This window comes from Perognathus longimembris, chromosome 7 (genome assembly GCF_023159225.1).
Source record: "Perognathus longimembris pacificus isolate PPM17 chromosome 7, ASM2315922v1, whole genome shotgun sequence".
NCBI classification, from domain to species: Eukaryota; Metazoa; Chordata; class Mammalia; order Rodentia; family Heteromyidae; genus Perognathus; species Perognathus longimembris.
Genome location: NC_063167.1, coordinates 32,453,547 through 32,472,176, shown reverse-complemented (window position 1 = coordinate 32,472,176; position 18,630 = coordinate 32,453,547). Strand labels below are relative to the sequence as shown.

General features: G+C 40.1%; 1 protein-coding gene across 1 annotated transcript in view; it reads left to right on the top strand.

Annotated features, from left to right (window-relative positions):
- Agbl4 (AGBL carboxypeptidase 4) overlaps positions 1-18,630 on the top strand; it is a 1,006,503-nt gene that overhangs the window by 675,158 nt on the left and 312,715 nt on the right. The window contains exon 6 of the mRNA XM_048351274.1: positions 16,118-16,157. Coding sequence (XP_048207231.1) covers positions 16,118-16,157 — 40 coding nt within the window. The remainder of the gene's footprint in view (positions 1-16,117; positions 16,158-18,630) is intronic.

Here is an 18,630-nt window from a genome sequence, read left to right as displayed (position 1 = left end):
TCTTCCCTGGCCCCACATCTTTCAGTTGGCATGGATTAGGAGGCACCCAGCAATGAACTGATACATTGAATCTCGTGTGGAGCCTCTGGCACTTGATGGTTAACACTTACCTCACAACTATCCCCAGGCAGGAGAGAGTAGAACTTTAAATAAAAAATTGTATTATCTTAAGAGAAAGAAACAGAAAGTGAAAAAGAGCATTTCAGTAGAACATTTTTTCTCCTTTCTGAGTAAGGGGCTGTGCAATTCTATTTTGTATATGAACTCACAAGTTATATATCACTAAGCCAGTCCTAGTGTTATTCCCTGCACTGGGCACCAGATTTGAATAATGGGCACGTAACTTCTATCTTCAAGAAAGTTGTTGGCTCTGGAGTTTGGACTAGATTAGGAGATCAGCAAACTTTTTCAATAGGATCATAGAATAAACATTTTAAGCCTTACAGGTTAAAAAATCTTTACCATGGTGTACTCAACTCTCTGACTTTGTAGTCAAAAAATATCTAAACAAAACTGTGGCTGTGTTTCAATAAAACATTATTTATGGGCACTGAAATTTGGATTTCATATAATATTCACATGCCACAAAATGTTACTTTTTCTTTTTCTTGTTTCTAAACATTTGAATATATAAATCATATTTAAGTGTGGGCTATACAAAAATAGGCAGCTGACCACATTTGACCAGGAGGCTGTGGTTTGCTGACTCTAAACCATATAATACGTAAGGACCTTCAACTACTCGTTTTTCTTCTCTCTCATTCTCATTCATTTTCACATATATACTCAACACACACCCATAGATTTGGTTTAAAAAGTCATTGATCCATCCATCTCATCACCAGGAGCCCTTTCTTCTTGTAACTGGTGCAGTACTAGAGCTGGTTGCTCTCTCTCTGCAGGGGACCAGCTGCAGAATTCTTGCTTGCCTGGTCATTACACAATTCCTGAAGCAAAGACCAAGTAGTGCTCTACTTGCAAAGAAAGAAAAATATATTGACACATTTCGGAACACAATAGTCAGTTGAAGAAAAGCTTGTCCTCTATTCATTCTTCCATCTATATCCATAGACATGTCTTTGTAAATGTGTTTTTGAACAGGATACAAATGTGATATTCAGAGAAGCAGTGGACAATTGTCACCATCTGCCATTTTCCCCCACACAGGAGCTGGCTCAGGAAAGAAAAGGTTTGATTCAAAGAAACCATTATGTTTTCTAAAAGTACAAATAATTCATTATATTTTTCTTGATCACCTACTGTGTGCTCATAACTATGAAGAGCAAGGAAATGTGATTTAATAAAAAGAAAATGTGTTCTGGAACTAGTCAGAGTGGTTAAACCCCCTGTATTGGAACGTATTAGCTTATACTTTCTGGAAAACAATGAAATATTAATGGCTTTTCACCTATATAGCAAGAGAAGTGCCTACAAATCAGATTTCTTCATAAGAATTAGAGATTTAAATATAGTCAAAAGTTTGTAATGTGTAGATAGGAAAATGTCACAATGATGCTTATAATTTTTGTAACAAATATATGCTACTAAAAAGGGAAAAAGTCAATATATTGTAAAGCATAGAAACATACATAGTAGAAAGAAATAGAATTTGAGATTTCAACAAAGAGCAAAGAGATTTGTATCGCAGAGTATAAGACCTAGGCATACAAAGTACAATACTCAGATAGAAAGTAGCTGATAGGCATTATCTAATAACAGCTCCTAGAAATCTAGAGCTAAGAAAAGGCAGAGCTAAGAGTCTACCTGGGTATGGACTGGAAGGCCCACAGCATGTCCTCTGAAGATGCTGGTATGAGCAGGCAGCCTGGAACAGGAAAAGTCCCCGGGAGAAATGGAGATAGGAAAACAAAGGCTTGATCCACTCCTGTACCTGGAATTGGGCTGTCTTTTATTGTTTGTTGACTTGTCATGTAACAGAAATATTGGCTATTCTAAGTGGCTAAAACAAAAGATATTTATTTTTAAAAAGCCTGACCTCTTAAGTCACCAGCTGCTTGTCAGATGGGGAGTAAAGGGGGTCAGAAAGACTTCCAGATTGATATAACCTTATATCACCTCATAACCTTGACATTTCATAATTACTTCACTGTATAGGTAGAAGTAACTGCTCTCAGATTTGAAAAAGTAGCAGGTATCTAACCAAACAAAAATTGTTTCTGGAACGATGTGGCAGACAAAGGAACATCTGGATGTAAGAAGACATCTGCAAGAGTGAAAGGAAAGAAGGAAAGGAGGGGGGAAGGAAGGAAGGAAAGAAGGAAGGAAGGAAGGAGGGAGGGAAGGAAGGAAATAAAGAAAAGAAATTTTAGGATTTGGAAGAAAAAGTAACATTTGAACATGGTTGGTGAACATATAAATTAGCATAGCCATTATGGAAAACAGTATGGAGGTTTCTCAGAAAATTATAAATAGAACTACCATATGGAGAGATAGAGCAAGGTGACAAAAGAGTAAGACCTTCCATCAGTCATCTGTCTATGGAATCAGGATTTTGAACAGATACTCATGAATTATAGTACCTTCATTAGAGCTAAAGAAACCAGCCTAGAGATCATAGTTCCTGATATCAGCATAATAAAAAAAAGACACATTGAAGAAGGGAGACAGGAAAGAGAGGTCTCCATCAGGCCACCCTAAATTCTTTACAGAATGAAACATACCTTCACCTTAGGTCAAGGAAAGAGAATTAAGTCTAAGCCTTAGACTTGGAACCCAGTACTAGGCAGTGCTTGGTAGTCCATACCCCCAGGCCTGAAGCTATAGACTAAGCCTCAAGATCTACATTAGCCTAGAAGCCAAGGGACTGCCTCCACTACTCCATTCCAACCTCAGGTTTCACAGCTTGAAGATAGGCTAGGGAAGAAAGCACAGAATTTGCTTTTCACAACTACCTTAATAGCTGCCTTTGGTAGCTCAGTGTTAGCTAATTGGAACTCAAAATAAAGGGGTTATGACCTTGTCCGCAGGCCAGAGCCAACCTTAGTGCCACATACAGACTTGAAGCCCAAGTTATATAGACCTATATTTTGACCAGCATTACCTACAGCAGGTTACAATAAACTCAGCTTACAAGTGTGGGGCACACTGACTGGCCCCGCCTGTCCGCCCCGGAGGTGTGTGGTTGTTGCGCCTCAGGAGTGAGGCCCTGAAGAGCCCCGCCTGGGCGCCCCTGGGGGCGTGCTTGCTTGCACCGCCTCCCAGAAGAGGGATCCCGGTTAGCCCCGCCTGCCTTCTGGGTCCGGAACTGGAAAGGCGGCTCTAGCTGGCCACGCCTCCCAGCCTTAAGACCATGTGCAGCAAGATGGCTGCTGGCAGTAACCTGGGGGCAGTCCTGCTAGTACTTAGGCCGCCCCTTAGGGAGGTCCCATGGCCTTCCACCCTTGACTGACAGCTCGGACCATCAATCATCGCCCCTGGCTAGGTATGTTACACCCTCCTCTTCCTGCTGCCATTGCCCATACTTAAGATCAGGTCCCCCCCTACTAAAACTGAGAGCAGTCTTGAACCTCTGCCGAGTCCTCTGATTGTCCAACTGCCGGCGAAAGGTTGGGTTGGGCTGGGTGTGGGCGACTGGTTACCTATTCTGGGTTCACACTCAGCAGGGTGCGCTTCCTTGCCTCTCCCGCTGGCTGGGAGAGCAGCCGGGGTGCAGGGACCCCTGCATACAAGTACATTCTCCCAGTCCCAGGAAACATAATATGGACAGAGTCATTGCCATCATTGGAAATAATGGAAAAACAAAACAAAACATAGATAGACACAAAGCCATTGCATAAGAACCTAAGGCTGATACAAGAACATCATCAATAATAGAAGCTACAGATACAGATGGGACGTTGAAAGTAGTTACAACTGTGATATAACATGGAGTTCATTTCACTTAGCATCATCTTATGTGTTCATAAGGGTATAGTTATTGGGCTCTTGTGATGCTCTGCTATGACTTGCCTAAACCTGTACTAATTATTCCCAATAAGGGAGACCATAGAGTCCATGTTTCTTTGGGTCTGGCTATCTCTGTAATCTTATCTGAGTATACTGGAAACCATGTATACTGGTATTAGAAGTAGGAAATTGAAAGGGAATACCAAAATTGAGAGACACAGGGTAAAAAAAAAGACAATACTTGCAAAACTGTTTGGTGTAAGTGAACTGAACACCTCAGGGGGGGAAAGGAAAAGGGGGAGGAGGGAGGAGGGTATGAGGGACAAGGTAACAAACAGTACAAGAAATGTATCCAATGCCTAATGTATGAAACTGTAACCTCTCTGTACATCAGTTTGATAATAAAAATTTGAAAAAAAATAATAAAATAAAATTTTAAAAGGAAAAAAAAAGAACCTAAGGCTGGTTCTCCCATGGTGAAGTTCACTGCCATACAAAATCTCACCCTGCCTGACAACTATGGATGACTAATCTGGGCCCAATCTGACCCCAGCAGAGGCTTCTAGGGACAGATTATGCCCTTTAGAAACTCCCTAATCCATAATGAACAACTTACCATTTATGTGTTCGGTACAAAGAAGGACCTGGGGGTTCCTCTAGTGCTGAAACAGTGACAACACACAGGCTAGGACTTCTGGCAAACCTGGGCTGATGTTGCCATCTAGTGTGTAAAAAGCAGCAATAACCATAGACTTAGAGAAAATAAGCTGCCTATTTAGAAATTCTGAAAGGACAGAAAAGAAGATGGGACCAAACACTAACCTAAACAATCAATAAATAGATGGTATATGCCATCAAGCCTAAAAATCTTGCAAGGGACTGTGAGCTCACTTAATAAAAGTCAAGGTGGCAGAAAGTGACCATACCATCTGATATGTGAAAACTCAGAGAATTTAACATTGCTATTTTAAGGAAACTCAATGAATTTCAAGAATACATAAAGAAACAATTGAGTCCCTTTTCAGAGAACTTGGAGTTACTTTTTTTAATTCAAAGGGAATCCTTGTACTGAAAATACACTAAGCCAAATGGAAAAAAAAAATGCAATAGACTGTATCTATCACTGAATTGATAAACAGAAGTATCAATGAACTCACAGACAGGTTATTTGAAAATACCCAGAGGAAAAATAAATTTAAAAAATAAATGAAATAGGAACTTTATACAGTATTAAAGGAGAAAATGTTCAGGCTATTGGGATTCAAGAGGGACTTGAAAACGCTAATGGCGTAGAAAGCTTATTCAAAGAAATAATGACAAACCTGGGTATTGGCGGCTCACGCCTACAATCCTAGCTACTCAAGAGATTGAGATCTGAGGATCACAGTTTGAAGCCAGCCAGGGCAAAAAAGTCCCTGTGAGACTTACTTTCAATTCAACACTGAAAAATCAGAAGTCGAGCTGTGGCTCAAAGTTGTAGAGTACTAGCCTTGAGAAAGAGCTCAGAGATAGTGCCTAAGCTCTGAATTCAAGTCCTAGGACTTGAAATAAAAAAGAACTCAAAACAAAAGTAAAATGGCAATGCATAATGTACTTTATATATAGATTAAATTTCTCTGTTCTATCTGTTCACCCATTTCTGTGTCCCCCTTGCTCTTCCAAATACAAACAAATGGACAACAAAACAAAACAGGAACAACTGAAAAAATCTCATTTCTTTTTTTGGAGTTCATGTCATAAAATAGTATTATATGATCATATACACATAGCTATTGAGCCTTTGTCACTCCTATGTATATCCTCCTTTGGCCTCAGTGTGTGAATGTTTAGAGACCTATATAACTTATCATGTCCGTGTGTGTGTGTGTGTGTGTGTGTGTGTGTGTGTGTGTGTGTGTGTGTGTTAATCATTCTGGTGTTTACTTGTAAATTCATAGGCACATAGTAGCTACCACAAATGAGGGAAACTATCCAAGCTATGTTTCTTTGGCTTACTCTGCGCAATATACTTTTCCAAGTCTTTCCATTTCCTTAGGAATTATACAATATCATTCTTTCTGATGAATGAGTAGCATTCCATTGTGTATATATACCACATTTTCTTGATCCATTCATCCACTTAAGGGCATTTGGGTTCATTCCATATCTTGGCTATAGTAAACAATGCTGCAGTGAACATGGTTGTGCTGGTTGCTTTAGTGGAGAATACATATTATTTTCAAAAATATATGGAACATTCTTCAGGATAAGTCATATATAGCCACAAATTTAGACTCAATATGTTTGCCAAAACTAGTGTCACATGCTACTAAATACTTAGGAGCTGGAGTCAAGAATATCATGAATTTGGGCTGGGGATATAGCCTAGTGGCAAGAGTGCCTGCCTCGGATACACGAGGCCCTAGGTTCGATTCCCCAGCACCACATATACAGAAAACGGCCAGAAGCGGCGCTGTGGCTCAAGTGGCAGAGTGCTAGCCTTGAGCGGGAAGAAGCCAGGGACAGTGCTCAGGCCCTGAGTCCAAGGCCCAGGACTGGCAAAAAAAAAAAAAAAAAGAATATCATGAATTTGATGCCATCTTGGGCAAAAGTAGAGGTAGGACTCTATGTCAAAAATATAATAAAAACAAAAAAGCTGGCAGTGTAACTCAAGTGCTAGAAAGCTGATCTTGCATGCATATGGCCCTGGGTTCAGTCCTTAGTACTGCGAAAAAAAAAATACATTTGGTATCTTCTGACCACACTTTTGTTTTTAGTGCATAATTATTACTTATATATTGCAAGCACATTTAGTTAGACAGGTTTAAATCACAATATCATCCCTTACTACCTACATAAAAAAGGACATTTTACTACCTACATAATATGTGGAAATTTACCTAACCTCTCTGAAGTTACAGTTAAGTTTCCTCATCTGTAACGTGAGGTTAACTATCTGCACTGTAAGATTGTTATGGGGATAAAATAAGTAATCATAAATAAAGTCCTCTTGAACAGTAAACATTAAATATAAGTCTATTATTTCTAAATTAACCCTTTTCTATTTGCGAGTTTAAAAATACGTATGTACATAGATGAATGGATAGATGGATATTGAGTTCACAAAGATACACACACAAATAACTTTAAAACTGTTTAGCAAAATTAAACAAGAGTAGTTCAATAAGAAATGTCAATTTTTCTCATTTTCCTAGTTTCTATGAAAAGTGCAAGGAGATTTAAGAATGTTCTAGCTGCATTGTTGGGAAGTTAGAAATGACAAATGCTTGGTTTTTTTTTTTTTTAAAACTTCTTTTCCAATGGTAAATATGAGAGAAAAAAAAGGAGAAACATCTTCCCAATCTCCATCACACACACACACACACACACACACACACACACACACACACACACACACCTCAAACCAGACTTCAAGATGTGTCCCTAGAGTTCCAAGAAAATAACATTTAGCTCTTTTATTGTGGTGAACACATTTGCTTTCCCCACATAACAAAAGGTATCATTTTGCTTTTAATTATGGGTTGTTATTATGCATTGCTTTTATTTGGCAAAGATGTTTGTTTCAAGAAAATTAATTTAGACAGTTCTATTTTTCAAGCAACAATACCTTCTGTCCCAGGCTTACAAAGAACAATTTGATCTGGATTCTTTCCCCACAATCAAGCTGGCAGTTTCTTGTGGAAAGTCCTGGTCAATCATCATGGCATGGAACTTCCATGAGAGCCAGTGAAATGCAGAAAATAGACTTTTATGGCCTGGCGCTTTTACTTCCTGCACTATATATAACTGACACGATGTAGACGCATTACTCTGGCTGGGCAGGAACACAGATTCATGTTGCCTCACTTTCAGTGCCAGAGTTTTATTCTGAATGTCATGATATTATTCACAGGAACTCTGCAGTTTTGTACAATTCAGCAAACATGACCGAGGCTCTGTTATGTGCCAAGTACAGTGGAAGGAGCTAGAGATTCTGATCTGAATCCCATAGCATCCTTGCCTGCAGCAGCTCACAGCCAGATGACTCAGACAGATAATTGCAACACACAGCAATAACATCTGTAGCCAAGGAGAGTGAGATTTCAAGAGGCACTGAGCCCAGTCTGGGACAGCAGAGGTGGCTGCAAGGGGGTCATGATTGTATGAAAGATGGTGAACGTGAAGAAAGAGGGAGAAAAAGCCTTTTAAGCAAGAAGTCTTGGAATAAAAAAGTCCTACCAAACTCTATCCTACTTTCCTAGTTAGGTGTCAAGTGGGAGGTTTACTACCTTACTAGTAGGGGACCTGTTAAATCCATTTCCAAGTATTTAACTGACTTGCTCATGGTCACTTAGCCAGTATGTGGTAGAGACAGGTTTAAAGAAGATAAATCCTCAGCCTGTACAGCAAATAAGTGGCTACACTGGGACCAGAACACAGTTTCTGGTTTCTAAATGTTTTAACTCATTGTTGCATTCAGTTCCTTGCACAGTTCTATGCGGCTCTGCTGGCCACTGCTTTATACACTTCCTGCGTCTGAAGAATGGAAGCAAGTACACTTTATGGGACACTTACAGGTATCCAGTGCGATCTTTATCAGCTTCTGAATGCTTCCACCTAAGATATTCATCATCTTGATATTCAGAAGGATTCTGAAGCTTTTGTGTTTTATTATATTCTTCTTTTCATTTTATATTCTACTCTACAGTATGAGAGAAGTGATTTATCCAAAGGCTACCCCGCCCACGAATGTGGGAGCTATACCTTGCACTTGTTCTCTATTCTCATGCTCAGACACGTGGCTTCTAATTCTCATCTCAAGACACATGCATTGCACCTTCCTCTGTGTTCTCTAATCCATATTCAACCCATGTGAGAAGCACTTCTTCTACTTCTTTTAAAATTAGCTCTGCTAGTATGTCTCTGCATAAGCTGGGCAAGTGGTCTCACCTCTAAGCTCCAACATATCGTGGCCAAGAACACTGAGGAAATGATTAGAGAGTTACAACCTCACACCGAAAGTACCTAATTCCTTTCAATCCTCATTTTTCTCTCTTCATCTCCTTATAAAGTGGTTTATATGTTATTGTATTTGCATTATAAAGCTTTTCAATTTGTCTTTTGATCCATATATTGCATATCTATTTAATAGTCAACTATGTAAAGAAACAAACAGGATCCCGTTCTTAATGCAGAGGCAGTGGTGGTCTTAAGAAGTGAATATCAAGCAGTGTAAACAGACCCATGAGCTCCCAACGGCAGTATCCAGGGCTCATTACCAGTCTAGGTTCCTTTCTTTTTAATCTGTCTTAAAAGTTGGCCTACTTCCTCAGTGAAAAGTAAAACAGCATCAGCAGCCACTCCTCTGTCAAGGAAGTCACGTAAATGAAAAAAATAATAATGAAACATTGAGACACAGGACAAAGTCTAACTAAATTCATCTCCTGATCCCATTTCCCCATCCTACCACTTGGCTTTACTCAATATATTTTTTTTCTGGTTTTATATTGACCAACATGATTGGGCCTATCATTATTTTCTGAAGTTTGGTTCTGAAAACAATATGTCCTTCTATTTGTTTTCTGAATATGACATTAAAATGTAAAAACTGGGCTGGGGATATAGCCTAGTGGCAAGAGTGCCTGCCTCGGATACACGAGGCCCTAGGTTCGATTCCCCAGCACCACATATACAGAAACGGCCAGAAGCGGCGCTGTGGCTCAAGTGGCAGAGTGCTGCTAGCCTTGAGCGGGAAGAAGCCAGGGACAGTGCTCAGGCCCTGAGTCCAAGGCCCAGGACTGGCCAAAAAAAAAAAAAAAAGAATGTAAAAACTGCCTTTGCAAGCAGCACATAAAACTTGTAGAGATTTTTGACATTCTCTTTAAATACCAGGCTAAGCAATCTTGTGTTTGTTAAAAAAAAAAAGTAATGAAATCATTAAATTATTTAAAGAAAAGAGAAAATTTAAGTTCAGAATGATCGATACTGTAGCCAGTGAGGAAGGTAGACTACAGTAAGAGATCAGAAGTAGTGAGTTTAGAGAGAGTCAGTGCCATATGACATGAACTATTCTCCATGGGCATGCACTGCTGAAAATACAGAAGAAAGGTGATTCTAGATCCTCAGCTATCTAGAAAGTGACTGTGGCTCGGGGAGGAGAGGAACTGGTTGCTGGACATGGTGGCACCAGAGGCCTGAAGCTAAATGTGTGTCTCTGTCCCTGTGGCCCCTGTGTGTAGAGGTAATGATCCTTTGATTTTCCCTATACTGGTTGGCTTCTGGAATTACAGGAGACTCAGGGGGAATTTACTGGTGCTCTTGTTTAAATCATTTCCTGTCTGTTCCATGAAAGATTCACTTTTCTCCAAATAGCTATCTTGCATGAAACACAGAAAGCAAGACAGAACACACAATCAGGGATTATTCTCTTCTACCATGCAGAACCCCACACACATCAAACCAGCCCCTGAGCTTCCAGAACATCAAGTCCCCTTTCATTCTGGGATATAATTGCTGTGCCGTCGTGACCAGAATGAAAAGTCCATTTTTAACCATGGCTTCTGATATGAAAAGAAAAAAAAAAAAGAGTATCTTCCAGGTTTAATATTGTCTGAAAGAATCTCCAAATTCAGATGCTTTTATCAATGTCAGCAGACTACAGTTACCAGGCTTCTCAAACCATACCTTTTTGGACAAAATATCGAGTGAGATCCTAGTGGTGTCCTATCATTTAATGACACATTCCCTGAAAAGAGAGTTAGAAATAGCCTTACAATAATAAGGTCAAGTTTATTTGTTATCACAATAAATATATGTGGCATATATTTCTGCTCCAAAATAAAGACCCAGCCTGAAACAAACAAGACAATATAATGTTGCATAGATTAAAATGTCTTACATTTCTTATAGATAAAAAACACTCTCGCTAGATATACATAGTAATGAAAATGACAAGAAAACATACCAAAGTATTACTGGTAGTTCTCTCTTTTTTTTTTTTTTTTTTTTTTTTTTTGGCCAGTCCTGGGCTTTAGACTCAGGGCCTGAGCACCATCCCTGGCTTCTTCCCGCTCAAGGCTAGCTCTCTGCCACCTGAGCCACAGCGCCCCTTCTGGCCGTTTTCCATATATGTGGTGCTGGGGAATCGAACCGAGAGCTTCATGTGTAGGAGGCAAGCACTCTTGCCACTAGGCCATATTCCCAGCCCGTAGTTCTCTTTTAGCAGTAGGATTCTATTCATTTTTCATTAAATACTTTCTAGAAATTAGAGAAATGACCCATTACTTTCATAATTACAAAAAAATTAAAATAGGAGGTTTTGTTTTGATTTTGTTTGATCTTTGGCTTTTTCACTTGAGTTTCTGGAGACAGAGTCCTGCTATACAGCCCAGGTTGGCCTTGAACTCATTGTTCTCCTGCCCCAGCCACAAAAGTTTTGGGTTGTAGCATTATAGATATACAATACCATGCTTGGGTCTTAAAGATAAATTCTTAAACTTAAGACAAAATTAAAGCTTTCATTGATACTTGAACCCATAAAAGTTACAGATTTGCTTGGTGACATTTCTAATTATCTCTTCTTTAGTACTTGCACTCTTGAAGGTAACCAGTGGTAACCAGAGGTGGGGTGACATTGTCTTCACAAAATAGCATCCACTGGATTGGGGGGGGCGGCGTAAATAGATGGGTATTGGCAGGTAACTTCTTAAGCATCCTCTACAGGTGCTCTGGCAATCTCTGTATGGCACCAACTCAGAGGTTATTCCTATTAACCATAGAATCCCGCCTCCCCCTCCCATGGCTGTTTGGCGATGTGATCCACATTCATCATATAGTAGTTAAGCACAAAAATGGTCTTTTCTGAATGTCCGTGGATACCTCTTCTACTGGGGAACACGGGATGTAGGTTTTATACACAGTCAGGTGTCCACATACAAACTCCTAATGGACCCAACATGACATTTGCACATTTCTCCTAGAATCCATGGAATACCACATGAGTGTTTAGAATATTGCCCTTGTCTAGGTATGAAACCCAAAAAAGAATGTCCTCTGTCCAACCCCCACACACACACAGACATAACAACAACAACACATAAAAACCCTCTGCCTTCCTTAAACTATAGGTTTTGGTTAACTGATAATAATTAGCAGGCCATGTTTGCCTACCAAACCTGTCACTAGCCTTCCTGACTTTATTTGTTATATATCCTGCCTTCCACAAGTTAATGTATCATTTTTATAAACAAGTATTTCATCTTTTTCAGTTTGTTACTTAGAATAATCAAGTATAATTCTTTGTATTTAACTTGCCCATATCAGTATATAAGTGATAGTACATTATTGTTCAATTCTATACCCCATTATTTATATAATACTGTACTGCTTCCCATTGGCAATCTCAAATGAGCATGTTTGTTACACTAGTCATGAAAATTTTCTTCCCTTTTTAAAGAATTTGAGGTAATTATTCAAGTTCTCTGCTTTCATAGTTAATAATTTTACACAGTTATTTTGGAGCAAACACTAGTTTTCATGTTAACAATAGCCTACACTTACTTACCTGCACCACTAGGTAGCACATACATATGTTAATGAACTTGTAGGTTAAATGGGTTTGTCTCCAGACTTGAATGTCTTTATCACCATGTGGTGGTTCAAACAGGAGGTACCAGAGGGGTCTAAAAGAAGTGCTGATCCAAAAGTCCCCCAGGAGATGGATAGAGTCATTGCTCATTGCCAGCTGCAGAAATAATGGGGGAAGGGGGAGGGGGAGACATAAAGACTAGAAAATCCAAGGATTTGACAGTAAAAGCTTGAAGAAGGGAGGAGCATGCTTACCTTTCATGCTGATTAATTCCAAGTGGTCAGAGTCACTGAAGAGGGAATAACAAAATAATTGAATCATTTGAACTAGATGGCATCAAATAAGATTTTGTTCTGGGCACTGGAGGAATAGAGATAAAATGGCACAGCCCTGTCCTCTAGTAAGAATCTAATGAGAGACAAATGAGCAAATAAGACACATCACATAGTACAAAAGATAGATTTTTACAAGATGTGTTGGAAAAACAGTGTGTGAAATACTCATTCCCTTCTCTGAGAAGGGAAAGAAGGGGGGTAGGTTTAGGGGTGGGTATATTGAGATGATTTAATGAAAGTCTTGAAAAGTGAAGAGGAAGGTTTCCAGGAATATTTTAAGAGGGTAGGCAGAGAGAGCAGCATAAGCAAAGACATGGAGGTTTGAAAGGCTGCTGTGGGTTTGAGCATTAGTTCATCTGAGCTGAATAAATCCTAAGGGCTATCTCTCTGCTGTGGACTGATGTAACTAAGATGAAAAGTAGTTCCAGGACCTTCACATCTAATCTACTGAGGAAGATTCACACATGCACAGAACCTTGTGATGTGTGAATATAACTTAAACTCTGTCTTTCAAGCTCAGTGTCCTGGTTCCAGAGGCTCTCATGGAACTCTTCTTGCCAGAGAGGAGATCCACAAGCACGGCTCGTGGTTGCAATTAACTCTGAGTTTATTGGTAATGTTTCAGCCTCATTTGCTCATTTTAGAGTTGTGAAGTTTAAAGCCAGAAACAGAGTGTTAGTTATACAAAGTCACATGTAGAGATGCCAGGACAAAGGTGTGTCTGACTCAAACCAGGGTTCTTACCAGGGTTTTTGTTGTTATTGTTTTGCCTTTTTTCCCTTTACTGGACCCTAGACAGAGAGTTACCATTTCCTTGTAGTTCTTAATTTAGAAGTTAGAAAACTTTTCAGACAAACAGAACACCTTCACCAACTGTAATCATCCTCTAGTTAAGCTATGGAAAAAGAAAGACATAATGGATTCTTCCCTTATTCATGAAAAAGGGAAATGCCAAGCCAAAGAGGTTGGCCTTTCAAAGGCATCCTGAGCCAATTTCCCCAGTGCTTTGGTTTCACATTAGGAAGAGGAGGCTTTCCAGCATTCCTTCTAGCTGGCGTGTGCAAGTGTGTGTTTCATGTCAGCTTGAGAATCCATGCTTGCTATGTAGATGAGTAACATCTTAGAGTTGTTGCATTGTTTGCTTGAAGTCAACTGGAATAAGTTATGAACTGGATGGAATGCAAGGATATGTGATTGAGAAAACCTCAAAAACTTACAGATTTGCTTTTAGGTTGTGAAAAGCTGTAGAAGCAATGGACAAAAAGGTCCTAAAGAGGTTTTGATGGGGATCCATTTAGTCAGCTAAATGGAGAAGAAAGGTAACCTTGAGGACAAGGAGATTTGAAACCAAGTCTCACAAGAAAAGAACAAAAGGGACGGAAAATACTTGGCATGGAGAGACAAACACACAGATCTTCTTTAGACTTGTAAGCGATTGTCAAGGTCTCGGGCAGCTATAAACAGTGATGTCATTAAGTGAACTACACTTCATCCTGCTCAGAGGAGAGCTGTCTGACCAAAAAGAAATAGCATTGCTTCTGTTCCTGTGGAGAAAAAGAATGAAGCAGTTCATTCAACCGATACTGACCTTGCAGAGAAGATTCCTGCTCTGGTGGCAAGTCAGTCAATGATTCCTGAACTCTAAGCATCCATAATTCTATGCGTTAGGATGAGGCCACTGCTATAAATCAGGGGTCAGATGGTCTATAATAACAACATCCATAATAAATAGACCTTTTTATTGAGAACCTATTAAGTTTCAAGCATTTGGCTAAAAGATTTATGTATATTGTCCTACTTTGGACTTTACAACCAAGATAAGAGCTGGCTGAGTTCTAGTCCTAGTCCTGTTGTTTTATGAAAGTGTGTCCTTAAGTGAATAATTTCTGCTATCTGAACTTTATGTACTTCCTCTGTATGTAATTTGCACTGAAGGATTTCTAAGAGAATGTAAAGAAATGATACATCTAAGTACCTAGTATTGTGACTTTTAGTTGGCACTCACAAACATGGCTGCCTTCCCGCTCTGTGTCTAAACTGAATTTTAGGAATTTTCCCTTCTGAGAGGCAAGATAAAGGCCAGGTGAAAGATAGCAAGACATCCGTGGAAAGAAAGGTAATCAGAAGCGTTTAAAGAACAATGAGAGTCTAGAGTTCCAAGTGTAGAGCAATGATTTGCAAAATGGAGTTTGACACTTTAAAGATTTTAAAAAAAAAAGATTTTCAGTGCTATTGATGGCAAATCAAATTTAGAAAGGAAGGAGGAATCATTGGGAAATCAAAGACTAAAGGAATCTTGATTGAAGTCTTACAGAAACTTGGCATTATTGTTCCCAAAAGAGCCTTCTATCTTCATGTCTGCACTCAGATTCCCATAATGTCCAGGCCAGAGCAAAGCTTCCCAATAGGTTGCTGTGATGAAACACAGGCCTCCCGCGTATTGACTACCTCAACCCTGGGGATAACCAAGGCCAAGCAGCCTCATGCACACAACCTAGAGTACAAAAGGATAAGGATTCAGTTAGAGAATAAATGACTGGATCATCATTGAAATTGTCATAGCATTATAGAAAAGGCTGGACAAACAAATCAACACCAAAGTTCTCTTAATTAGAATGAAGTTATTATTTGACTGGCCACTGGTGGCTTACTCCTGTAATCCTAGCTACCCAGGAGGCTGAGATTTGAGGATCATGGTTCAAAGTCAGCCTGGATAGGAAAGTCCATGAGACTCTTATCTCCAATTAAGCATCAAAAAAGCTCAAGTGGGTAAAGCCTTGAGAAGAAAAAAGACAACCCAGGGACAGTGCCCTGGTGCACGCATGCATGCGTAGGCGTGTACACACACACACACACACACACACACACACACACACACACAGAGTTATTGGAAGTTGAGAGTAATAGAGGCACATATGACAAAGGCTATTTTAGTATCAGACACTTAACCAGTGCCTCCAGTGTGAACAAAGAAACCTAAGACTATATGGTGGAGACTAATGAGCTCCCATCTGAGAGACTGGGAAAGAACTTTCTTTGTGGCCCTAGGTGGGCCTTATTCTACCAGAGTTTGATTGGAAGCCATGAAAGCACTCTTAGCTCTTATCATCTGTACTTCTAAGCATAAGCAAAAAGGCTGTCCATTCTCTGTGCTAGGGCCCTCCGTAGACTTATGAATCAGTACTATATTCCATAAAATTTACACAGCTCTTTGTGTCCAAACATTATTTTACATGTCCGTCCTGACCTGCTAAGCACAAGTTTGGCTGTGGCTTACATCAGTGTTCTCACAATGTGTTTTCTTTTGCAGCAACAGCGGCAGCTTGACCTCCTGACAATAACCAACCCTGGTGAGTAGTGCTGGCCGTTCTGTCTTGGCTTTTCATTTCCTGCCATGTTGCCTGGTTGCCTATCTAAATGCATTCCCTGCCCTATTTCCTTGACTCCCTGAAAGAACAGCAGAAATATTATGCCATGGATGGCCTCCTTCCTCCCACCCTGTGTCCCAGAGGCATTGTCTTTTCTCCCTCCCACCTCTGAGCTGCCCCATCTTTCCACTGTGCACAGCTGGGCTGATGCTCTGGGTGTTGCATACTCTAGGGCCAGGTTCTCCCTCGAATCACTCAGTGCATTCAGATGTCAAGGAATTGTCCTGGTTTTTTGAGTGACAAGTCTTAAAATTATGGGGAGTGGAGAAGCTGTCTTAAAGGTGTCATGGAAAAAAAAAAAAGGAAAAACGGCTCAGGGGAGGAGGCAGGCTGAGAAAGTGATCAGGCTTGGTTGGTGATGCTGAGGGCCAAGATGACTTTCGTCTCTCACATTTAGAAGAAAGTTGAGTCCCCTCCCCCCCCCGCAACAAAGATGTGGGATTAAAAGTTTCTTTCTTTCCCCTAGGCTTTGACATCTAACTTAGAGAGGTTGAGCAGTTTAATTTTTCCAGAGAGGTATTTCACTTTGGTTTGGTCAAGTGAGGCAAAATTGGAGAAGTCCAATTCTTTCACGGGACCAAGGGGGTGGGGGTGCCAGGAGGATTGGTGAGCATTTACCAGTGGATGTTGGTGGTTCATTCTCGCCCATGTGTGATATTGAAAATACTTAAGAGCACTGTTGACCACCTGCCATACTATGTGTTAACAGTGGAATGTAAGGAGACAGGATCCTAAAGGAGGAGGATGGTCTAGGCGATGACTAATTATCAATAAATAGGTATATATTTCAATATTGTAGTAGCCCATATGGATGAACTGTATCAGTCCTAAAATTGTCTCTTTTTCAAAGAAACTGAGAAATTGTGCTTTGCAGGTAATATTCTAGCACAAAGGCTGGTCACCTGGTCTATGTGAGTAGAATATAAGACAATGACTGAAAATTTAAGTTGGGACTACCCAGCTCAGATGGCCTTATTGATGGCCTTCCTATATTTCTGTGTGATAATCTTTGGAGTTCAGGAGAATAAATATGAAACTCATTTGAAAAATGGTGAAGCCATCTATAGAATGAATTTTTTTCGATACATATATGACATGTTTAGAGGAATTCCCTATTATAGGCCTACATAACTACAATGGTTCACTCATGTGGCCTGTCTGTTCTTCCCTATCAAGTTGCTGGTGAAGGATTGTCCTTGTCCTGTCCTATTTAGTTACTACCTCTGTAACTGTAGCCTTTTCTATTACAATTGCTCTGCCCAGGTTTCCACATCTCAGTCTCTTCCACTCACACTCTGATGTAATATCTATGATGACTTGGAGACCGTTCTTGGACTGTTGTCAGTTGCTTTAGAAGGACATTTTTAGACCATTAAACTGTATTCCTTTTATGGTAGATTTTTCTACCCCTAATTGCAACTGCACAAATTCGAACAGAGTAGTTGTAAGTCCCAGTGCACTCCTTTTAGATAGCTGTGGGATTACAAAATCCTCAGCGCTGCTGGAGTTTGAGTGGTTTGTAATTATCCCTCCTATTAGACTAGAAAAGAATATCTTCCGGGTCAGTACTCCTCAGAAGGTATGTGTGGCACATTGGTGTTCAGCAACTGGGCTATACTTCAGGGTTATTGGGAGATATTGATCCATTAAGCCCCCAGGGTCACGGGTAGACCTGGGAAGCCAACCCTCCCCGTAAGGTAGTTGCCTCTACACTTTGTCAGAGTGCCAGACAAATATTATCCATGGGTTCCCTGGCTTGAAAAGGTTAAGAAGCACCATTAGAGTGGGTATTATCTGGATGACTCCATTTGATGTCAAAAGCACTTTCATCAACTGTCTTTCACTATCAGATTCACTCCAGTTCCCCCACCACACCAGGAGCTGTGATAGCCTGCAATGGACTTGCTACCTGGCTGGGGCTGCAAGTGGGAGGCTCTGGCATCTCTATTCTCCTCGGTAGAACATCCTTACCATACTGCTGCAGGTGGAGGCTGCCCTTCCACATGGACTAGGAGCCTTCTGAAATGATGCTTGGGAAATTGGAAGCATTAACAATCTGTATGATATCTTCCTTAGAAATCTTACTTTTTTTACTGGTAGAACATCCTTACCATACTACTGCAGGTGGAAGTTGCCGTTCCACATGGAGTAGGAGCCTTCTGAAATGATGCTTGGGAAATTGGAAGCATTAACAATCTGCATGATATCTTCCTTAGAAATCTTACTTTGTTTACTGGTAATAATTCTGAATACATAAAAGAAAGAGTTGATATATAATGACAGTCATTTACCATGCCTTTCAAATGCCTTGGTTTTATCATATCAGCATTATGCCATCTCTGCCAGAGTCTCCCATTCAAAAAATTACAGATATCACTGAAACTTTTCTGTATCC